Raw genomic sequence first — 21,573 nt, 5'->3', positions numbered from 1 at the left:
TTTTGGTTTTTCTTTTCCTCCACTTTATGTAATTTTTTGTTTGTTTTTTCTTCTATTTCTTTAACGAATTTTCTTGCTTCCTCTTGAAAGTTCTCTATCATCTTCCTAAGATAATTTTTGAGGTCCATCTCTTTTTTATCCTCTGTGTTGGGCTTTTCAGATCTTGATGGTATGGAGTCCCTAGATACTGGTGGTGTCATATTGGTCTTTCTGTTTTTGAGTGTGTTCTTATTCAGTCTTCTTCCCATGTCTTCTTCCAGTGGGTGCAGGTGGAGTCTCTCTATCGCCTCTTGTCACCCGGTGATGTGTGTGGGCCAAGACTTCAATGTCTGCAGCTCTGGATGGTCTTGCCTCTCCTGGTAGTCTCCTCACTTGGTAAGGGTTGGGCCGGCAGTGGAAAGGGGAAGGAAGACTAAGTTTTTCCAGATTCAGGGAGCTCCTCCCTGCCTTGGTGGGTCCACTCTCAGCAAGTGCAGGCCCAGAGAATTCCGGGGTGAATGGTAAGTTGGTTAGGAGTAGGGCAGGAGCAGAGGGTACACCCACAATGTTTGAGACACCTCTGGTCCAGGACTCCATCCTGAAGAAGGTGCTGGCAGTACTCAAGGACCTCATCAATGAAGTCTTCTGGGACATCAGTTTGCATGGCATGAACCTGATGAGAATAGACTCATTGCATATCTCCTTGGTGGAGCTCACCCTGCACTCTGAAGGCTTCGACACTCTCTGCTTTGTTCACAACCTAGTAATGGGCATGAACTTCATCCCTGTCCTAAATATTAAATATACTAGTAATGTAAACATCATTATATTAAGGGCTGAAAATAGTGCTGATACCTTAGCACTAGTATTTGAAGCACCAAATCAAGAGAAAGTTTCTATGACATTGTTAACGGACTTATGTAGCATGAGTTCTATTAGGTCTTAATAATAAAAGGTCTTAAAATAAATATCTGGAGTCAGCTACTGGGGAGGGGAGCTGAAAGATCAGAGAAGCAAAGCAGCCAGCCACTAGCTCTTCCCTTTACCTCAGACTGAATGGTTGATTCTATCTCCACAAATCCTCAGACTGTCCTCAGACTGCTTGCTTCATCTGACTGCCTAGACTGCTTCCTCAGACTGACTGTTCAGACTGCACTGAGCTCCTGTCTCCTCCTGCCTTATATTCTTCTCTCTGCCCAGCCATATCAATTCTGTCTTCACCTCCTTAGTGCTGGGATTAAAGGTGTGTCACTCCAATTGCTAGGAGCACCTTTGTGTAAACTCTGTTTCTCTTTTAGACTGGATCATTTTCATGTAGCCCAGGGTGATCTTGAACTAACAGAGGTCTGCCTGCCTATGTCTTGGGATTTTTGGAATTAAAGGTGTGTGGCACCACTGCCTAACCTCTGTGGCTAACTAGTGTGGCTTCTGGGATAAAAGGTTTGTGGCTTCACTGCCTGGACTCTATGGCTAACTAGTGTGGCTGCTGGGATTAAAGGTGTGTTCCACCACTGCCTGGTCTCTGTGGCTAACTGGTGTGGCTAGCTCTGCACTCTGATCTTCAGATAAGCTTTACTTTTTATAGCATAAACAAAATATCACCACAGACTTAGATGTTAAGCAACTTGGAATCCTAGAACAGGAGTATAGCTGTGCAGTAAAGATGCCTTCTCGTGAATTTGCAATTATATGCTTAGACTTTAGCCATATTGGAGATTTTGTTGTTGTATCCTGTGCAAAGGCCAGGGTAAAGTTTTCTGCAAGTGGAGAACTTGGAAATGAAAACACTAAATTGTCACAAACAAGTGATGTTGATAAAGAGGAGGAAGCTGTAACCATAACGATAAACAAGCCAGTTCAGCTAACTTTTCACTGGGGTACCAGATTTTTTTTCACAAAAGCCACTCTATTGCCTCCTATAGTAACACTCACTATGTCTACAGATGGACCCCTTGTTGTAGAGTATACAATTGCTGACATGTGACACTTACAGTACTATTTGCCTTCCAAGGTAGAAGATGAAGAAGGATCTTTAGAATCTGAGAAAACTAAGCTTTTGAGAACTGCTTCTGAGATGACAGCATGTTCTGAAGTCACCAGGTTTGTTTCTGAATACATAAAGATACCTTCTGTAAATAACCTACATTTTCCTTTCCAGTCACTTTAAACAATTTGTTTAAAGAATAAACTCCAAAGTAAAAACTGGTTTTGTTATCATAAATATGTCCACCTTAGAAATACTGATGATTTTTATAACAAAAGAATTTTTGTTTTGATGCCAAATACAGTTTTAAAGAAATTTTTTCAATTTAAATCAAGTTAACTGAATTTCAAGAAAAAGGGGCCACGTTATCCAAAGTCTCTCAACTGTAGACTCCTATAAAATAAAATAAAAATAAGAAAAATGTTATGTGCTTTCTCACTTCAAAAATAAAGAACTATGGAAGTTACAAGTAAAACCAGAATTCAGCAGTGTATTCTCAGATGCAGCTCAACACCCAGCATCTGAGATGCACTCAGCATCTCCTGGGCTCCTAAGGTTTGCGAAGCTCCACCTCTTGTGCTTTGCCATTCGTAGCACATGCAGCTTGTCTCCTAGGCTCAGGCTGGCTCCATTCCACAGTTGCCGCTCTTCTCAGCAGTTATCCCGCAATCTTGGCATCTCTAATATGCTGGGGTCTCCACTGCAACTGCAACTGCACCTTCATCAATAGCCTCTCCTAGGTTCTCTTCAGGAATTCTGGCCCTGCCTCAGCTGAATACTCAGCTTCTTTCCATGACTGTTCAAACTTGGAGTTTCCACTGCAACTGAGGCTGCAACTTCACCCATGGCCTCTCAGCCTCCCATGATGTCAAGCTTCAGTTGTTCTCCATGACCCCTTTATGCCTTCAAAACCGGTACCAAGTAGGAGAGTCCTAAACATTATCAATTTAAGCTGCCACCCCTGAACCACAAATTCCGTGTACATACCCAGAGGAAATATTCCCAGAAGATTTCACCTCAATGATGCTGGTCTCTTAAACACAGTTTATTTATCAGCCTCAGCTAACCTGTGTCCCAATAAAGCAAAAGTTTCCTTTTAGTGATTCTGGTCTCTTGTTAGTCACAGCTGATTCTTCATCTGCAGCTGACCAAAATGATATGTTCATCCTCAAAATATCACATAATGGCCTCTTCCCTCTGAAGCTTCACAAGCCAGGCCTCTATCATCTGCACCTCTCTCAGAATTCCTATCTTCCAAGCTCCCACAACAGCCCACTAAGTCCCGAACACTCAATGGCTTTTCCAGCCCAAAATTCCAATCTGCTTCCATAATTTCTCCCAAAACAACAAGTTCAGGCCAGTTACAGAAATTTCCCAGATCCTGGTATCAATTTCTGTCTTACTTTGTTTGTAATCCTGTGACAGACAAATACCATTACCAAAATCAATTTGAAAAGGAAAGAGTTAATATTTATCTTACAGCTTGCAATCCATCATGAGGAGAAGCCAGGACAGGAACTCAAGGTAGGAACCTAGAGGCAGGAACCTAGAGGCAGGAAGTGAAGAAGAGACCATGGAAGAGTGCTGCTTATTAGCTTGCTCCTTATGAGTCATCAGCCTTTTAAAAATTAATTTCTATTTAAATTAAAACAGTCTTATTTTCCATACCAATCCCAATTCCCTCTCCCTTCTGTTATCCCATTCCCCCCACCATCTCCCCTTCCCACCCCCATCCACTCTCCAGGGAGGGTGAGGCTGTCCATGAGGGGTCATCAAAGTCTGTCACATCATTTGGGGCAGGACCGAAGCCCTCCTGCATGTATCTAGACTGAGAGTATCTCTCCATAGGGAATGGGCTCCCAAAGCCCATTCATGCACTAGGGATAAATACCGGTTCCACTACCAGTGGCCCCATAGACTGCCCAGGCCTCCCCACTGAAACCGACTTTCAGGGGGCCTGGTTCGGTCTTATGCTGGTTTCCCAGCTGTCAGACTAGAGCTCATGAGCTCCCACTTGCTCAGGTCAGCTGTTTCTGTGGGTTTTCCCAGCATGGTCTTGACCCCTTTTCTTATCACTCCTCTCTCTCTACAACTGGATTCCAGGAGTTCAGCTCAGTGTTTAGCTGTGGATCTCTGCTTCTGCTTCCATCAGCTACTGGATGAAGGCTCTAGGATGGTATTTAAGATAGTCATCAATCTCATTATAGGGAAGGGCATTTAAGGTAGCCCCTCCGCTATTGCTTAGATTCTTAGTTGGGGTCATCCTTGTGGATCCCTGGAGATTTCCCTAGTGCCAGATTTCTCATTAAACCCACAATAGCTCCTTCTATTAAGGTATCTCTTTCCTTGCTGTCTTTCTCTGTTCTTTCCCCAACTAGACCTTGCTGATCCCGCATGTTCTCCTCCCCACTTCAGCCTGCTTTCTTATACCACCTATAGGACTATATCCCCATGGGTGGTACCATTTTCATTGGTCTGGGCTCTCTCTTTTTTATTATTATTCAAGAAATACCCTTCATGGGCTGAAGAATTGGCTCAGCTATTAAGAGCATGGATTGATCGTACAGAAGACTAGGGTTCAGTTTCCAGCACCAACGCAGTATTTTAAATATATTAAAACTACTCATTATACATTTATGTGGGTAAATCATACAAAATATAGATTATGTATCAATGCAACTCCTACAAAAAAAGAGAATGAAGTACCTGATACACAAATATGGAGAATATTTTTGCCCTTGACTCCTTTCTGTTAGTCAAATCAAATATTCTGACCAAAAGCAACAAAGAGGAGGAAAGTATTTATTTCATTTTATACTTCCAGCTCACAGTCCATCGTGAGGGAAGTCAGGGAAGGAAATCAAGGGCAGAAATCAAGTCTGAAGATAGAAACCACAAACTGCTCACTGGTTTCTTTTTATTTATTTATTTATTTATTTATTTATTTATTTATTTATTTATTAGTTCTAGTTAGGGAACAAGCTTGTTTCACATGTAAGTCCCTTCTCCCTCTCCCTCCCCTCACCCCCATCCCTCCTCCCCCACCCCCAGCCTACCCTCCACCCCATCCACCCACCACTCCTCAGGCAGGGTAGGGCCCTCAACAGAGGCTCTGCAAAGTCCACCAAATCTTCCTGTGCTGGTCCTGGGCCCTTCCCCATGTGTTCAGGGCCAGAGTGTATCCCTTCACGTGGGGTGGGCTCTCAAAGTCCCTTCTTGCAACAGGGAAAAATACGGATCCACCACCAGAGGCTCCCTGGAGTGCAGAGGCCTCCTTATTGACATCCATGTTCAGGGATCTGGGTCAGTCTTGTACTTGCCTCCCCGACAGCATCTGGGGTCGATGTGCTCTCCCTTGTTCAGGCCAACTGTTACAGTGGGTTTCTTCAACCTGGTACAGACCCCTTCGCTCTTCATTCCTCCCTCTCTTCAACTAAATTCCCAATTTCATCTCAGTGTATATCTGTGGATGTCTGTCTCTGCTTCCATCAGCCACTGGATGAGGGCTCTAGGATGGCATAAAGAGAAGTCATCAATCTCATTTTAGGGGAAGGGCTTTTAGGTTATCTTCTCCACCATTGCCTGGATTGTCAGATTGTGTCACCCTTGTAGGTCTCTGGAGATCTCCCTGGTTCCAGATCTCTTCTCAGACCAATAGTGGCTCCCTCTGATATGGTATCTCTCATCCTGCTCTCTCTCCTCTATTCTTCCCCCAACTCAATATTTCTGCCCCTCCATTTCCTCTCCTCTACTCCTCTTCTCTTGCTCTTATTGTAGCAGCTCCCTCCTCCCCCTACCCTCATGCTTCCAATTAGTTCAGGAGTTCATGCCACTTCCATTCTTGGGGACCATTTATCCCTTAGAGTCCTTCATGTTTCCTAGTTTCTTTGGTGAAGAGGATTATTGGCTGGTAATCCTTTGCTCTATGTCTAAAGTTCATATATGAGTGAGTACATACCATGTTTGTCTTTTTGTGCTCACTGATTTCTTAGGCTCATATTCAGATAGCTTCTGTAGTGGTTTGAATAAGAATGGCCCCCATAGACTCAAGTTTTTGAATAGTTGGCCCATAGGGAATGGCACTATTAAGAGGTGTGGTCTCGTTGGAGTAGGTGTGGCTTAACTGTGAAGGCAGCCTTTAAGTTCCTATAAGCTCAAGTCTGGCCAGTATGGCTTCACTTCCTGTTGCCTACAGATGCAGATGTAGAACTCTCAGTTCTTTCTCCAGCACCATGTTTGCCAGCATGCCACCATGCTTCCTGCCAAGACAATAATGAACTAAACCTCTGAAGCTATAAGCCAGTACCAATTAGATGTTTTCCTTTAAATGAATTGTAGTGGTCACAGCATCTCTTTACAGCAATAGAAACCCTAACTAAGACAGCTTCCTTACATAATCTAAGATCACCTGTCCAGAGAACTGTATTGTCCACATTGGACTGGGCCCTCTTACATCAATTAACAATCAAGATAATTGCACACAGACATGGCCATTGGTAATTTATAGAATCCTGTTTCCAGCCTTGTTCTTTGCTTCTTGGTGTGCCATGATATGAAATGGCTTCTTCCATCCACTCCTACCACTGTGAAGTGAACTGTTATATCATACATCCCCTCTATGATGGACAGAAAACACCTTGAAATCATGTCTTTCTTTTATAGCAACAACAAAACACCATGACAAAGGTAACATATAGAAGGAGATTGTGAGGGGCTTAGAGTTTCATAAAATGAGTATATGGCCATCATGTTTGGGAGCATGACAGCAGACATGGTGCTGGAGCAGTAGCTGGGAGTTTATATCTTATCCACAAGCTGGAAGCAGGACAAGCTACCTGGAAATGGTGAAGGTTTTTATTTGTTTATTTTTTTCTGAGACAAGAGTTTTTCTGTGTAGCCTTAGCTACAGAACTAGCTCTGCATACTAGGCTGGCCTCAAACTCACAGAGATCAGCCTGCCTCTGCCTCCTGAGTGCTCAGATTAAAGGCATGTGCCACCACTGCCCAGCTGGTATGGGCTTTTGAAACCTCAAAGCCCACCTCCAGTGGCACACTTTCTCTAACGAAGCCACACCTTCTAATCCGTACCAAAAAGTTTCACCAACTGGGGACCAAGTATTCCTATATATGAGCCTATGGGTACTATTCTCATTCAAACCACCACAATGCCCAAAGGTATACTAGGACAGAGTGTAGAATGTGGGTCAACTTGAGCTCAGGGCTACCTCTGACCTTTTGGAGCTACCAGGCAAAAAGACATATAATCCAAATAATGGTTCCTAAGCTAAATTTGGAAAGTTATTCTCCCTTTGTACTGCGTGCTTGGGGTCCTCGGGAGCTTCAAGCTGGAGATTTGGAACATAAGAACAATCTAAGAGGACTAGTGTTTAGAAACCTCTCCTTTCTCTGAATATTTCCCACGTCCCCAGAATAAGGCAGAGGTTGCTAGTCTGGGTGCAAACCAGAGGGGACAACAGCACCTCTACTATAACCAAAATCTCAGCACTCTCAGCACTTTACTGAGTTTTGTCTTGCCCTTGTCCCAGGAAAAAGTCATGCTTCTCAAAGTATTGTGCAGAATGAGGAGTAAAGACCCTGGAGAAGTACTAGAAATGTGGGATTCTGACTGCTTTTCTTCAGAAGTCACCCCACGGGAGGAAAAGTAACCTCGGTTACCATGGGGGGGCAGCAGAGGCCAATTTACAGAACCTTAAACCTAGACTAAGAACTCCTGGGTTATGCTGTTTGGGTGCTCCAGCTCATGTCTAGGATCAGCTACATCCCACACTTGCATCACATTTCTGCTGGCCAATACAGATCTGACCCAGTGGGCAGAGGAGTGATCCAAAGGGCAGTCAGAGAAGCCCAAGAATAGGAAGGTTCCAGGACAGTAGGACAGTCTTTTATGACTCAAAATGTTACAATAGAGAAATGGCTTGTAAGGAAGGCGACAGTTATTTGCATACAATTCAGTTCCACCCTCACTGTATCTGTGCTTAGGAATTCCTCTTTCCCAACTGACTCATTCATACATTTTATTTCCATCCCTTTGATATTCTAAGCTAAACTCTCTTAGCCTAAAACTGCCCAGAAGAATTGCCTGAACTTCTGCCCCAGATCACATTGGCAACAACTTTTTTCCCATGTCCACCATTCTGGGCCTTTCTGGCATGGAAGAGCTACCTTCTTCATTTTATAGCTCATGGTTTTAGGGCATTCATGTATTGCAAGGATGTGATTTGCTGCTATTGGGAAGAATTTCATCTTCCTCTGATACATCAGAAGTGATTTCTTAGGGAAAAAGATGTGGGTAGTTACCTGTGCTAGCTTGTTTAGTTATAAATTCAAAAGATTTGGCTGTTTAAACCCTAGGAATGAGCCAAAAGCACTTTTGAACTAGGAAAGTTCAAAAGAAAGCTGAGATTTCAGAACAGGAAGAAAAAGACTGTTAACTGAGATACCTAAGCCCCAGACAACATCCACTCTGGAGGCCACATAGATAATGAGATGAACTGGTCCAGATAGGAATTTAGATCAACAAAGAAGGGTGCTGAGATTCTCAAAGAAATATCCTGTGTTTCATCACATGTGTTTTCTTTTAAATTTCCTGACAATGTGCCAGGTTCAAACCAATTCCAAGAGAGCTCCTTGGCTTCCTTACAGCAGACCCAGGTACTCAGCTCTTTCCTTTTACCTCAAAGCTGATGATAAAAACCCATCCCTTTTTGTGAAATACACTTCTCCTTTGGGTTATGGTGAGATAAAGCCCTCCTAACAGGCTCCCCACAGATAAATCTAAAGACAATCTTCAGGTAACAGAATCTACTGAACACCAGGAAAGCAAAGAATAACAGAGGTCACAAAATAATAAACATTGAATTTACTAGGTTTGGTGAATTGTTACACTGGAATAAATATAAAATAACAAAGGCTTTATCTTCCAGAGACTTCAGATAGCTGGCATTTAGAATCTGTCTCCTAGATGGCCAGTGGAAGCTCATTTAGACTTATTTTCTGCCACTTTTCTTATCCTGAAGATGGGAGTTACTTCTTCCCTAATATACAATGCTCTCCCCTCACCCAGGCACACATGTACAATCCTCCCAATCCATACCTAAAGCAAAGTTGCACTGGCCTCTCTTCTTTGCATAAGGAATCTAGATCTCTGAGGATATTTGCACTGGGTGCTGAAAAGAAGCACTCAACCCACAAGCCTCAGCTATACATAGAAATCGTCCCCTCTAGGGAGTTTCTTCCCAGCAGAGAATCAGACTTAATAACCTGCCTGTGGATTTGTCTCAAGCAACAGAACAGCACAGAAAGAAACTGGGAGGGACGGAAAATGGAGTGTTTATCCTGTCCTACAAAGAATAGTTTAAGGTGGACTAATATACACTAAAGGCCCTGTAGAATACACTATAGAGCCATCAGGCTGTTTAAGGTGCACACTAACCTTATAAAACAGATATTTCCTCATTTTATATAAGGGGAAAACGGTTGTACACAGAAGTCTTAGGTTGGGGTGTTAAACCAGATCTGCCTGACTCCAAAGTGAATATTGTATTCACTACCCATAATTGGTTGCTTCTTGAAGATGGTGGGAGGTTTGGGACTCTCAGAGTCATAAACTAAGGTCCACAAGGCTAGATTTAAAAGGCAATCTCAAGACAATAGATAATGGCCCAAGTCACAAGAGAAGAACCACAGGGTTCCTATGGGGCACAAGAAAGCCACAGGACCAAAGCGCAGTACATGTCAACTTATGCCTCCTACCCACCCAGGGACAATGGAGAAGTAGGTTCTTGGAGGTGCTATGAGTGAAGCTCTGAGTCCAGTCAAACCAAACCAAACATCTTTGGGCACAAATTCCCAGTTCACGAATGGGTCAACATCCAAAGTGACATGGACTTAGTGCACACACCCAAGTATGCTGTCTTAAGACTTATAGACAGCTTTTCTAGTGGCATAAGATGGTGGAAACAATGATGTTATATTGGTTTATGGACGAATGGGTTCCTTTACTGCCCCCTGGTCCACCTATCAGCACCTCCGTGAGATAGCATACCTGGTTACAATGAAATGGAATGCTGAAGGAGAAGTTTTCTGGCCTTACAAGAGTCATCAGGGCCAAGGCTTTTCCTTGCCTAGAGACTGGCTCTGAAGAGCATCTGCACAGCAGTGCTGGTGGGGCCCCATCCACCCACTGCTAGTGAAGAGTTCCACCTCTGTCTACATGGGTAGTTCTCCTGTTGACCTATGACAAAGGAATATGTGAGAAGAGAAACCGAAGAGAGAAGCTCCATAGGGGAAGAGGCCATAGACACTCCCCAGCTTAGACCCTTTTAATCTCTCCTTTCCCTGTAGGACTCTGGGTCTCATTATGACCTTAACACTGTCACTCCCTTCGTAAATGGAACACAGGGACCTCCAGGTCAGAATAAAAAACGATAGTTGGGAGGGAGTCATAGTAGAGCAAATCTCTTGTTACTGGCAAACTTGTAGTGATTTTTGTGGTAGGACCTGATTTTCTGATTTTTTTTGTCTTATGGCCCCTGCTGTGCCCCACCCCCAGCCTCAGGTATGTGTCACTATTTTTTAACACTCTGGTCTGAGGGGACCACAGAGCCCAACCCTGACTTCTCCTGGGCACAGTGTGGTAGGCAGGAAGCATCAGCACAAAGAAATACTCAAAGCACTCTGAGAAGCAAAGGACCACATCTAGGCCAAAAGCAGCCCAGCTTTCACAGATTCATAGACTTCCCTTTTTACCCTACCCAAGCCTGAATTCCCTCAATAAGGAATACATTTCTTCTCAAGATCATCCTCAGAACTCACATACAATTTATTAGCCCACATCTAGGTGAGAACTAAGCCCCCACATTGTACTATTTAGTTTGACAGTACCTTGTAATACATTAACATCCAAACACCAGGAATTATCTATACACAGTTGTCTCAGTTAGGGTTTCTATTGCTGTGAAGAGACACCATGACCACAGCAACTTTTATAAAGGAAAACATTTAATTGTGGCTGACTTTCAGAGGCTCAGTCTGTCATGGCAAGAAGCATGGAAGCAGGCAGGTAGACATGGTGGTGGAGAAGAAGCCCGGAGTTCTACATCTGGATCAGCAGGTAGCAGGAAGATAGAGAGAGACACTGGGCCTGGCTTGGGCTCTTGAAACCTCAAAACCCACCCCCAGAGACACATTTCCTCCAACAAAACCACATCTACTCCAACAAGGCCACACCTCTTAATAGTGACACTCCATGGTGAACAAGCATTAAAATCTATGAGTCTATGTGGGCCATTCTTATTCAAACCACCACAACAATACAACAAGGAACTGATTCTGCCATACATAGCCTCTCGTTTCTCTCTGCTATGAAATGTGGGAACTTGCATTTAGCCATAATATGGGCTGGGGATGTAGTTTAGATATCAACCTCTCCAGTTATGTGCAAGGATTTCTGAATCCTCCTTGCATGATCTGATGTCTCCATACACTCTGTAGCTCTGGGGGAAGCCATAGGCAATGACTATATTTCTACATGTTGTGATTCATGTTTACTATTAAAACAGTCATAGTGGCAGGTGTGTGGTGATATTTTGTTTATGATCTAATAAAGCTTTCCTGAAGATGAGAATGCAGAGCTAAGTCACTAGTTAACTACACATCTAGTTAAGAGCTAAGTCACTAGTTAGCCACATACACACTAAGCCACTATTTAGCCACACATATAAGCCACTAGTTATCCTTAGAAGACAGGCAGTGGTGGTCACACCTTTAATCCCAGGACTCAGAAGACAGGCAGATGGATCTCTATGAGTTCAAGGCCACCTTGGGATACATGGGGTAAATCAGTCTAAAAGAGGAACAGAACTCATGCCTTTAATCCCAACAATAGAGAGGTATCTAAGGAATTAGCAAAGGGTCTCAGGGAAGTCCGAGATTTTGATGGAGAGCACTGCAGTCTGTAGTCTCTCTGAGGACAGGATCACTCCCCTTTGGTCTTAGCCTTGGTAGAGGTAATAACTCTCTAGTAGCATGGCTACTTTGATTTTCTGATCTTCAGCTTGAACCCAAATATCTGTCTCTAGGTTTTTATTATTCATGCTACACTGGTACATTAGTGTAAAGCCCTACCACATGATGGAGTATGGACAGTTTAACTTGATGCATCTATTTATTAACTCATTCATTCTTTCAATAAATATGGAGCAATATGTGCTACACACTGTTCTTTGCACTGAATAAATGAGAAGCAAAACAAGACATCATTGCTATTCTTATGGAGTTTGGAATACAGTGGGAGAGATAGTACTTATCCAAGGAATTATACAAATATGGATGAAAATACTAATAAATGCTACTAAGAAAGAAGAGCATTTACCTATAGAGAATGTGTAGCACGTGGAGAAGTGTTTGGTCAAGACTGTACACGACTTTGTAGACCACATTCATAATTCATCTTTTTGAGAGTAATAAGTATTATTGGGGAGTTTTGGTACAATATGAGCATGAATGTGTGAGATTTACCAAGGCAATAGCAGAGAATAAGAAAGACAGACTCTGGGAACTCTAACATTTAGTCTCAGTGACTCCGGAGGCAGAGGCAGAAAGACTGAAGTTCAAGGTCAGCTTGGGCTGCAGAGTAAGTTCAAGGCCACCTTGGACAACTTAGTGAGAACTCTGTCTCACAATAAAAAGTAGAAAAGGGGCTGAGGATATATATCAGTGGCAGAGAGAGAAACAGGCCCCAAAGGTCACCTTAAGATATTCTCAAACAGTAGAAAAACAAAGAAATGAAGTTAATGGAAGAAGAAAATCAACAAGAAAGAAGTGGACTGAAGATTCAGGTAAAATAAGAATTGAAAACATCCTTTGGGTTTACTAACATGAAGGTCATCAGTGACTTTGGAGAAAGAAGATTCCAGCTGTTTATAGGAGGTTGGAGTAGGCTAAGACATCTCTTCTGAGAAATTTCTTTGGAAGCGAAGACTGAGAACTAGAGGATTGGAGACTTGGGGTGGCATTACTTTAAGAGAGGAGGGACTATTTCACCTGCTACTAAGAATCACCCACTTGAAGAAAAGAGGTTTATAGTATTGGAGAGAAAAGGGGTAGTTGATAATAGAGAAGGTATGAAGAGATAAACCATTAAACATCCATTGAAAGCATGATCCCTGAAAAGAAAGGATACCTCCTCTGCCATTTCAGACAAGAGGACCTACAGAGGAGATAGACAAGGTGATGTGTAAATGTGGCAGGAAAAGGAGGCCCTGCACGATGCTTGCATTTTCTCAGTGAAATAGATGGCAAAGTTATCTGCTAAGAGTAAGAAGGTAGACATGGGGACTGAAGGTTTGAGAAAAGAGTGAAGCTTTTAAATAGTCATCCTGGAGAATGAGAGTCACTTAAAAAGTTTAGCATGACTGCAAAGCATTGATGAGGGATTTATTGAGGTACAGTTGGTGACAGTCAGGGGAGGTAACTGAGGTATAGAGGAATAGATGATAAAACATTAAGAACCAGGAAATGCAGGTGATGGTCAGATAATCCACTTATACATTGATATCACTCAGAAGATGACAGTTCTTATACCGGTAGGTGGGGAACATAGGGAGACAGAAACCAAAGTCTTCACTGAGACAGTAGGCATATTGCTTTTCTATAGCTGACCTAACAGATTGCCACAAACTGAGTGCCTTAAAACAACTGCTTATTCTTTCATAGTTAGAGAAGCTAGAAATTCTGAGTCTGGATGTTTGAATGTATGTCTCTTTCTAGAGGTTTCAAGGGGAAAATCATGACTTTCTTCTAGCTTCTGGTGGTCATCAGCAATGCTTGATGTGCAACAGCATCACTCCAAACTCTGCCTCTGTTATCAAATGGCTGTGTTGTCTCTGTGTACATTTGTATTCCAATTTCTTCATTCTTTAAAAATGTTAATCATGGGACTGAGATCCACTCTACTGTAGTATGACCTCATCTTACTTGTTTAAATAAGGTCATGGGTACTTCATAGGTACTTTGGGGTTAGGATCTCAATGCATCCCTTTAGAAAGCACATTTCTTTTCTATTTTATTTTATTTCTTTACTCATTTTACATACCAACCACAGTTCCCCCTCCCCACATCCCTCCCCCCACCTCCCCTCAATACACCCTGATCTACTCCTCAGAAAGGATAAGACCTCCCATGGGTAGTCAACAAAGCCTGGCATATTCAGCTGAGGCAGGGCCAAGCCTCCCCCTGACTCTCCCCTGCATCAAGGCTGAGCAAGGCATCCACCATATGGAATGGGCTTCAAAAAGTCAGCTCATGCACTAGGGATAGATCCTGGTCCCACAGCCAGGAGTCCCACAAACAGACCAGGCTATAAAACTGTTGCCCACATGCAGAGGGCCTGGTTTGGTCCCACACAGGCTCCCCAGCTGTTGGTCTAGAGTCCCTGAGCTCCTGAAAGTTGAGGTCAACTGTAGACAGCACATTTCAACTCACTGGAGAAGATATGATCAGGTGACTGGTGCCTGACAATAATATCTAATATGTCAAAGTGATATAAGACTAAAAAACATGGTGGTTTGTACAAGAAAAGGCAAATGCTTTGAAAGTGGCAGTCAGAAGCAAGCCAGACTCTTAAGCAAACTCCTGACCACACGGCACTAGAAAAGGCAACTAGTAGGTCTCATAGAGGAAGGTTGCAGGGGAAGCAGAGTCCTCTAGCTAGAGCTAGGTTTCAGTTAGACCAAAGGGCTTGAGAATGCCAGTGGGGGAGAGCTGACAGAGTGGCAGCTTGGGAAGGTACAGAAAAAAAATGAGCCTAGATTGACTGAAATAAAAATAGAGCAGTTTGTGAACCAGTGTGAGGGTGGGATATGGGGCTTACATTTGGGAGCTGACATGTAGGGCAGAATGAAGTTATTCACAGGAGCTTTGAAGAGGTTGGCTCTGGACCTGAGCCTAGTGGCCAGAAATGTGTCTGTGTCACTCTCTTCCAGAACTGATGGAAGCTGCAGTACTTTCAGACTATGTATACTGCAGGTTCTGGAGTACTAGAAATCTTAGGGACAGCCATTTCTGCTCCTTTGTGTTCTAAAGTGGATATTGGGATGAGATCACTTTATCAGTTACCTAGGGATATGCTGCCTTCCTCATATTAAAAATTAGAAGTAAAAGAGTGTACTGAGAGTTAAGGTGTAGACATTTACTTCTCTGGCTTTTGACTATGAGAATTTAAAATATTTACTTGTAATCTAGGTTGTAGACCTTTAAATGGCACCCTCCACCTCTAAGCCCTGCACGCATCAGACTATCCATAACTACTGAATAATCAAGAAGCAGAAAATGTTAGCTGACATGTCAATCTAGGCAATTACTCAGTCACTACCCACCTCTTCTGAAAGGAGGTAAGGTAAGCATGAACTTTGGTATGGAACTACTTGTGTTTAAATTCTACTTCAGGCACTTGTTAGCCTATCCCTACTTCAATTTCTTCATCTGGAAGATGGAGAGAATAATAATTCCTACTTCCCAGAACTACGATCATAGAAAACTAAGTAGCATCACCCATATTTCGCACTATTCACAACAGGATATTTATGAATTTATGGAATCTGTTTAGGCACCCATCAATGAATGACTATCAGTAAAGAAAGTACAACACACACACACGCACGCACGCACGCACGCACGCACGCACACAAACACACACACACTCCACCGGAGTTTTATTTGGTCAAAAGAATAGAATTATCTCATTTTCAGAAAAATGTATGGAGCTGAAAATAATCACGTTAAGCAAAATAAGCCAGATTCAGAAAAATACTACACTTTATCTTATGTACTGAATCTGCATTGTAGGAAGACGTGAAAGAAGAAGGGGGATTATTTAAGGGAAAGGAAGGAAATGGGGGTGGAGGAGTATATGAAAGGGTAGTGAGGGATAAATATGATAAAAATATGTTTTGTGTATGTGAAAATATTATGAGATCTATTCTTTTATACGATTATTATATACTAATAATTTCTATTTGTAAAGGAAAGAAAGTTAAGTGACAATATGTACAAATACATAAAACAGTATTGTGTGTGTGTTATGTTCTATGGAAGTGTTTATTTTGATGTTTATCCTCCCCCGCCCTCCCATTTAATCACTTGATACCATTCTGCTTGCTAGCATCTCCATGTCTTTGGACCCTAACCTAAGATGAGCACTTCTCAACTTTCTGTTAAGTTGTGCTCTTCTTTGAGGCTGTTTACCTCTAGACCGAACAAGTCCAGAGCTTTCAACAGTTTTCCATATGATGTTGCTGCTGTTACACCAGCCTAGTAACTCACTTTTGGACATTTTGCACGTTGTCATTATATCCCAGTTTAAATTGGCTGTCTAGAATGGATCACAGTGCTCTAGGTAGGATGTGACAAGTATAGGGAAGGGCAGAGCCATCACTTCTCTTGTTCTGGTTCTATACTTCTATTAGTGCAGCCTAAAAATCTAATTAGCTTTTTTGGCAGCATCATCACTCTGTTGGCTCACATTGACTTTACAATCAAATCAAGGTCTTTTTCACATATGCTGTTGTTAAACCAAGCAGGTCTCTTCTATCTTATGCTAGAGGAACAAACTAGCTGTAATTGCTAGGAGAAAATCCAGTGCAGTAATCAAAGCCAAGTATCAACAGAGTTTGGTTACAAAGAAAAACAGTCCAGGCAAGCTGCTGGCAGTTGGGGGTCACGGAAGATGTTACCAGTTTTAGGCCTATTAATGATTTTCCTCTTCCTTACTTGCAGAATGACACAATTGTTTAGAGCAGCGATGTGCCAAGCAAAAGAATACTATATTTCCCAGCTTCCATTGCAGTTCAGAATGTCCATATTATCTAGTTGTAGTCAAAGAGATGTAGGTGGATGTCATTGCATACAAGACATCGCTGTGAATAAAAAAGTAAAGGCTCTGTAAACTGACCTTTGCCTTTAGTCTCCTTCCCATTCAGTGCACTCCTTTCCTCCTGTCTAAAATGCAGACATGAAGCTCAGAGCTGAAGCAGCTATCTTGGACCCTAAGACACAATGCAAATGAATGAAAGCCTACATTGAGAATAGTAGAGAGGAAAAGCCAGGATCTTTCTGTTGGAGTGGGTGCTGATAACCACACTCTACTGTTCAGGCTAGCTTCAACTACATTATCCTCCTGACTCATCCTCTCAAGTTAATGGGACAATAGGAATGCACCACTACACCTGACAAAGGCCCTGGTGTCAAGGATGCCATTGAACTGCCAAAGTAGCCCTGAATCAAGGAAATGTTGTTAAATGAAGCAAATAAATCTTTATCTGTTTAAGCTACAACTGTAGATTTGTTTATTATTTGTGGCCAAAGACATTTCTAGCTGGAACAATCTGAGGATCTAAATGAAGGCCAAACAGGACTCTACAAATCAAAAGAAGGGGCTACTTAGAAATACACATAGGCAATTGACACTTCCAGGAGGTGTCTGTGATGGAGTTAAGGTTCAGTGTTGGATCAGTACTAACTCCCTAGATGACAGGGTAAAAGAGCATCATCAGGCCTGGTTCTTGCTGAAGGATAAGGGTGAAACTGGGACTTGGGTATAGGATGTGAGACTGAATGCTAGGAATCAGAAGAAATGGGGAATGAGGCAGAGGACCAGGAAACTGGAGACCAACCTCAGACCAGCAGCAAAAAGACAAGCTGATGCTATCTGTATTCCAGGTTGGGAGTTTACTTTAAGCCTTCCCATCTTAGTATAGGTAAGGGGTGTAGATGGAAGAAAACTTCCTCAGACCATGGAAGAAGAAGGTGCCCTGCAATGTGATACAGGCAGAACCTGACAAGCTTAACTCAAGCTGTGCTTTAGCCATCCTGACACTCTTCTTAGATTCACTCTTCATTGCATGCCCATCTTTCCTGCTCTTGGCTCATGACTTTTACAAGCTCTTGCTTAAACAGACAGCCTCCAATGTGTCAACACTGGTCTTTTTAAACAGTCCCCACTTTGTCTTCTTCCTATTGTAAGTATTTCACCATGGAAACCTTTCCCTCCTCCTTCTGCTCCAAGTTGTATTTTCCCATGTCAGGTTTGAAGGTGCTCTTCCTGGGTAGTGTGCGTCCCCTCAGGCAGGGCCACCCTTCAGCTTCTGGTCTCTGCTTGAGGTGTAGATAGACAGCAATAGCTAGGAAAGAAGGCTTGCTGGAGCCTACCAGTTACAGGGATTGGTGTGCTCAAAATCCCTCTTCTCACCATGGCTTCTTTGCTCTAGCAGAGGTCAATGTTTTCCCCACCCCTATTCCATTTTCCAGTGTAATCTAGAGTGAGAGAATGAGAACCACCTCTGACTGCTAGTGTGCTACCACTTCTCCTTTGTGTGGGCCAGGTGCTTTATACATAAGCCATTGTGGTCTTATGCCCCTATGATAAATGGACCCCTGTGAGACACTTTTCTCCTTGTGTCCAGGGAGAGAGGGAGTCTTGCCTGAGTGACTTCTCACAGAAAGCTCCAGAGGTGCTCAGAGCAGATAGCCCAAGGCAGTACGGCTGTTCTTTCAATTGGCAAGAGAGGGTATCAATCACCGTGGGTCTCCCAATCAGCTCTAAACTAGGCATCTGTAGCCATTAGCATTCTTTGTTAAACACAGCACTGAATCCACCAAAGACTAAACAAAGAGTGAGTCCCCAAAGACAGTTCCTAGGTGGGCAGAAGCAGGTATGCTGCTGTCACTAATGGAGCTCTTTAGTTTCACCCTCCTTCTTCACAGAACTTGTTTCCATTCCTCACATCTAGGCAGTCCTAGGTCTTTTCAATTAGACCTCTTTAATTCTCTTCCCATGTGCATTTCTTCTCTCACTGCAGCTGATGCTGCCTTTATCAGTCCTCAATGTCCCTCACTGGGACTCCTAAACAGTCTCCTAATTTATCTCCCTGCCCCCAGTCTTGCCCCTCCAATGCACTCCCCATGCCTCAGCCAAATCAATCCTTTGGAAATACAAATCTGGTCATGGTATCTCCTCTCAAAAACCTTCCAATCGCTTCTGTGGCATCAGGTGCCTTTGGTTAGGATAAAGTCCAGGGCCCTCATGATTAGGTTGCTTCAAAATGGTCAACCTCCATTTTGGTAGTGTTTCCACTTTACACCTAGCCACAGCAAACTACTTTGTAGGTTTCTAAACATGCCTTTCCTATCTTTGTGTCTATACCCTTATGCATGACTTCCCTTCTCCTCGGATAACCTTCATAATCACTTTCTCTACTTTCTGTTTAGCCAAAACCCATGTATCCCTCACTACTGCAACTAATGTCTTTGTATCCCAAGACACACATTATATTTGCATCTATATCACTGGTATCTAGTATAGCACATGGAATTTAATACATTCTCTGTAGATGTTTGCCAAGTGACCTGGCTACGGCAAAATCACCTCTGAGGAAAACTTTCAGAGTTGACTAGTCCATCTATCTGTGGAAGAGAGACCTCTCATTGATGCCATTCTTTAGTATTTGGCTATAATCCCTTCTTTAACATGTCTACTTTCCCAATTCAATTGCAAGCACGTCCATAGCAAGGCTGTGCCTGAACTATTACAGCATCCTACATAGGTCCAGTAAGTGCTTAAATATAATGAATGAATAGATCTCCTGAATGTCCGACGAGTTTTTTTCATTTTGCCATACCTTGTTTTACTTTGTCTCTAAAGTCTAAGCTATCACACTCACACACATACCTGACATTTCCTTTATTTTTCTCATTTCTTTTATTTGAAATAACCTTCTCACTCACCCACCCAATTCAGCTAGTTATTTAGGAACCAGCTCCACCCCCAACCTCCACTGAGAAGATTTCCAAGCATGCTTGGCAGTTTGTCTCTGAACAGTGCTGACAGTTCCCACCCATCCCATTTGGCCCTTTGGCATGCCCTCATGTTGCCAAGATGAGGACAAAGCATGGTCAGTTTTAGAAGTATTGATTGAACCCAACTCTGTCCATGAATTCCACTTGCCAATATATAAGTCTTCATTTTCTTATTTGGAGAACTGCCATTTGCTGCCCGTCTGGGTCTTCTACCCCTCCATCTTTCTCTGGCCTTCTTGGAGAATTAGGGCGGTCTAGGGCCAGACTCCCTGGGTTTCTGTCTATGATGCACCGGTTGTCTTAGGCAGTAACCTTCAGCTTCCTCTTATGCAAATGAAGACGACATTAACATCCATCTCATACGATTGTTAAGATTAGAAGAGTAAAGCGAGTTAAAGTGCCAAGTGCAGAATCTAGCAAGTTGTATGCTGTTCAGTAAAGGCTCTTTGCTCCATTGTTATGGTTAGTAGCAAATCTCTGTTGCAGTGATCCCTTAAAAACTACAAGAGAGAGTTACAGCCGAAAGGGAATGAAAAAAGGAAGCAGACCACAGGAGATCTGAGATTTTTGTGAAGTCCAAACAAGGTTAGTAGCGCGGCAGGACATTCCTATGTCCGAGTTCCTAGAGCCATGTGACTCTATGAGCCCCGAGCACATGGTTCCACCCGGCGCAGCTTCCCTAACTCTGGCGCTCAGCTATTCTCAGCAGCCTGTAGGGGGAGCCATGAAGCTAGGACGGGGTTTTGGGGGAGGCTGCTGAAAATCTTCTTAAGGGGGAAAAAAAACAAAAAACCCAAAACCCGACACCCCACCACTACTACCGGTCTTAGTGCACTGCCTTGCCTGCTTCAGGACGCACTCCTAGCTCAGTACTCTTCTGCAGCTAAACTGGGAGCTGTCCTTCAGCACCAGGGCAGTCTTGGCCTCAGGCAGGACAGTGAGGGCGTCAGTGGAGTTAGGGACTCCGGACCGACCGATCGGCAACCGGCTTCAGTGTCGCCTAGTCTTGAGGACGAGGGCAACGTTACCCAGAGACATAGCAAGAACCTAAGGAGATGCCCCCTGCTTCTTTGAATCACCCTCAGAAGTCCCCTAGCCCTCGGGGGGGAGCAAGGGGCGGTCCTGGGGAGGGAGGCGGGCGCCGGCTTGGTGGGGGGAAGGGGAGCGCCAGGCCTGGGACTCAGCGTGTGGCGTGTGCACGCGGGGAGCGGTCGGATGAACGGAGGCGCTGAAGTGAATGGAGTTGGGGGTGGACTGGAAACATCCCCAAACAGCACAGGCTGCGGCCGGGGGGGCTGGGGTTGGGGAGGGGGGAGTCCTGAGGCGCAGGCGCAGTCGGGGCCCCAGTCCCGTTCCCTCCTCCTCCCGGTGCCTCTTTCTCCGCCCTGCTCCCCCCCAAACACACTCGCACACGGGCTCTCAAGGTGTTCTCCGCACAGCGGAAGATGGCGACAGACTGAGGGGGCATGGCCAGCGGGAGCCAAGGGGCCATGCCTTTGGGCGGCCGCCACAGCGGTGCGAACCAGAGGCGGAAGCGAGAGGCGCACTAAGTAAAGCCGGGCGTCCGCGTCCGGCGTCTGTGGCGCTGCGGGGAGCCAGGTGGCCCGCCCGAGCCGGAACTCCGGGAGCCGCGGGTGCGGAGCCAGAGCAGAGCCGGCCCGGGACCGGCCCCGGCGGACGGCCAGCGCACAGGCGAAACCCGAAGGGCCGGCCGCGAACCGGCCGGCCGGCCTAGG

The 21,573-nt window shown here is 44.0% G+C and overlaps 1 protein-coding gene across 1 annotated transcript; it reads left to right on the top strand.

The window, feature by feature from the left end:
- Positions 1-544: 544 nt before the first annotated feature.
- Positions 545-1,963, top strand: LOC100768360 (proliferating cell nuclear antigen-like). The gene is made up of 2 exons (XM_027431758.1): positions 545-899; positions 1,587-1,963. The coding sequence occupies exons 1-2, from the start codon at positions 545-547 to the stop codon at positions 1,961-1,963; spliced, it is 732 nt and encodes a 243-aa protein (XP_027287559.1).
- Positions 1,964-21,573: the final 19,610 nt, after the last annotated feature.

The sequence above is a fragment of the Cricetulus griseus genome, chromosome X (genome assembly GCF_003668045.3).
Source record: "Cricetulus griseus strain 17A/GY chromosome X, alternate assembly CriGri-PICRH-1.0, whole genome shotgun sequence".
Taxonomy (NCBI): Eukaryota; Metazoa; Chordata; class Mammalia; order Rodentia; family Cricetidae; genus Cricetulus; species Cricetulus griseus.
Note: the sequence above shows the minus strand (reverse complement) of the source record. Positions and strands in the feature narration are given on the sequence as shown.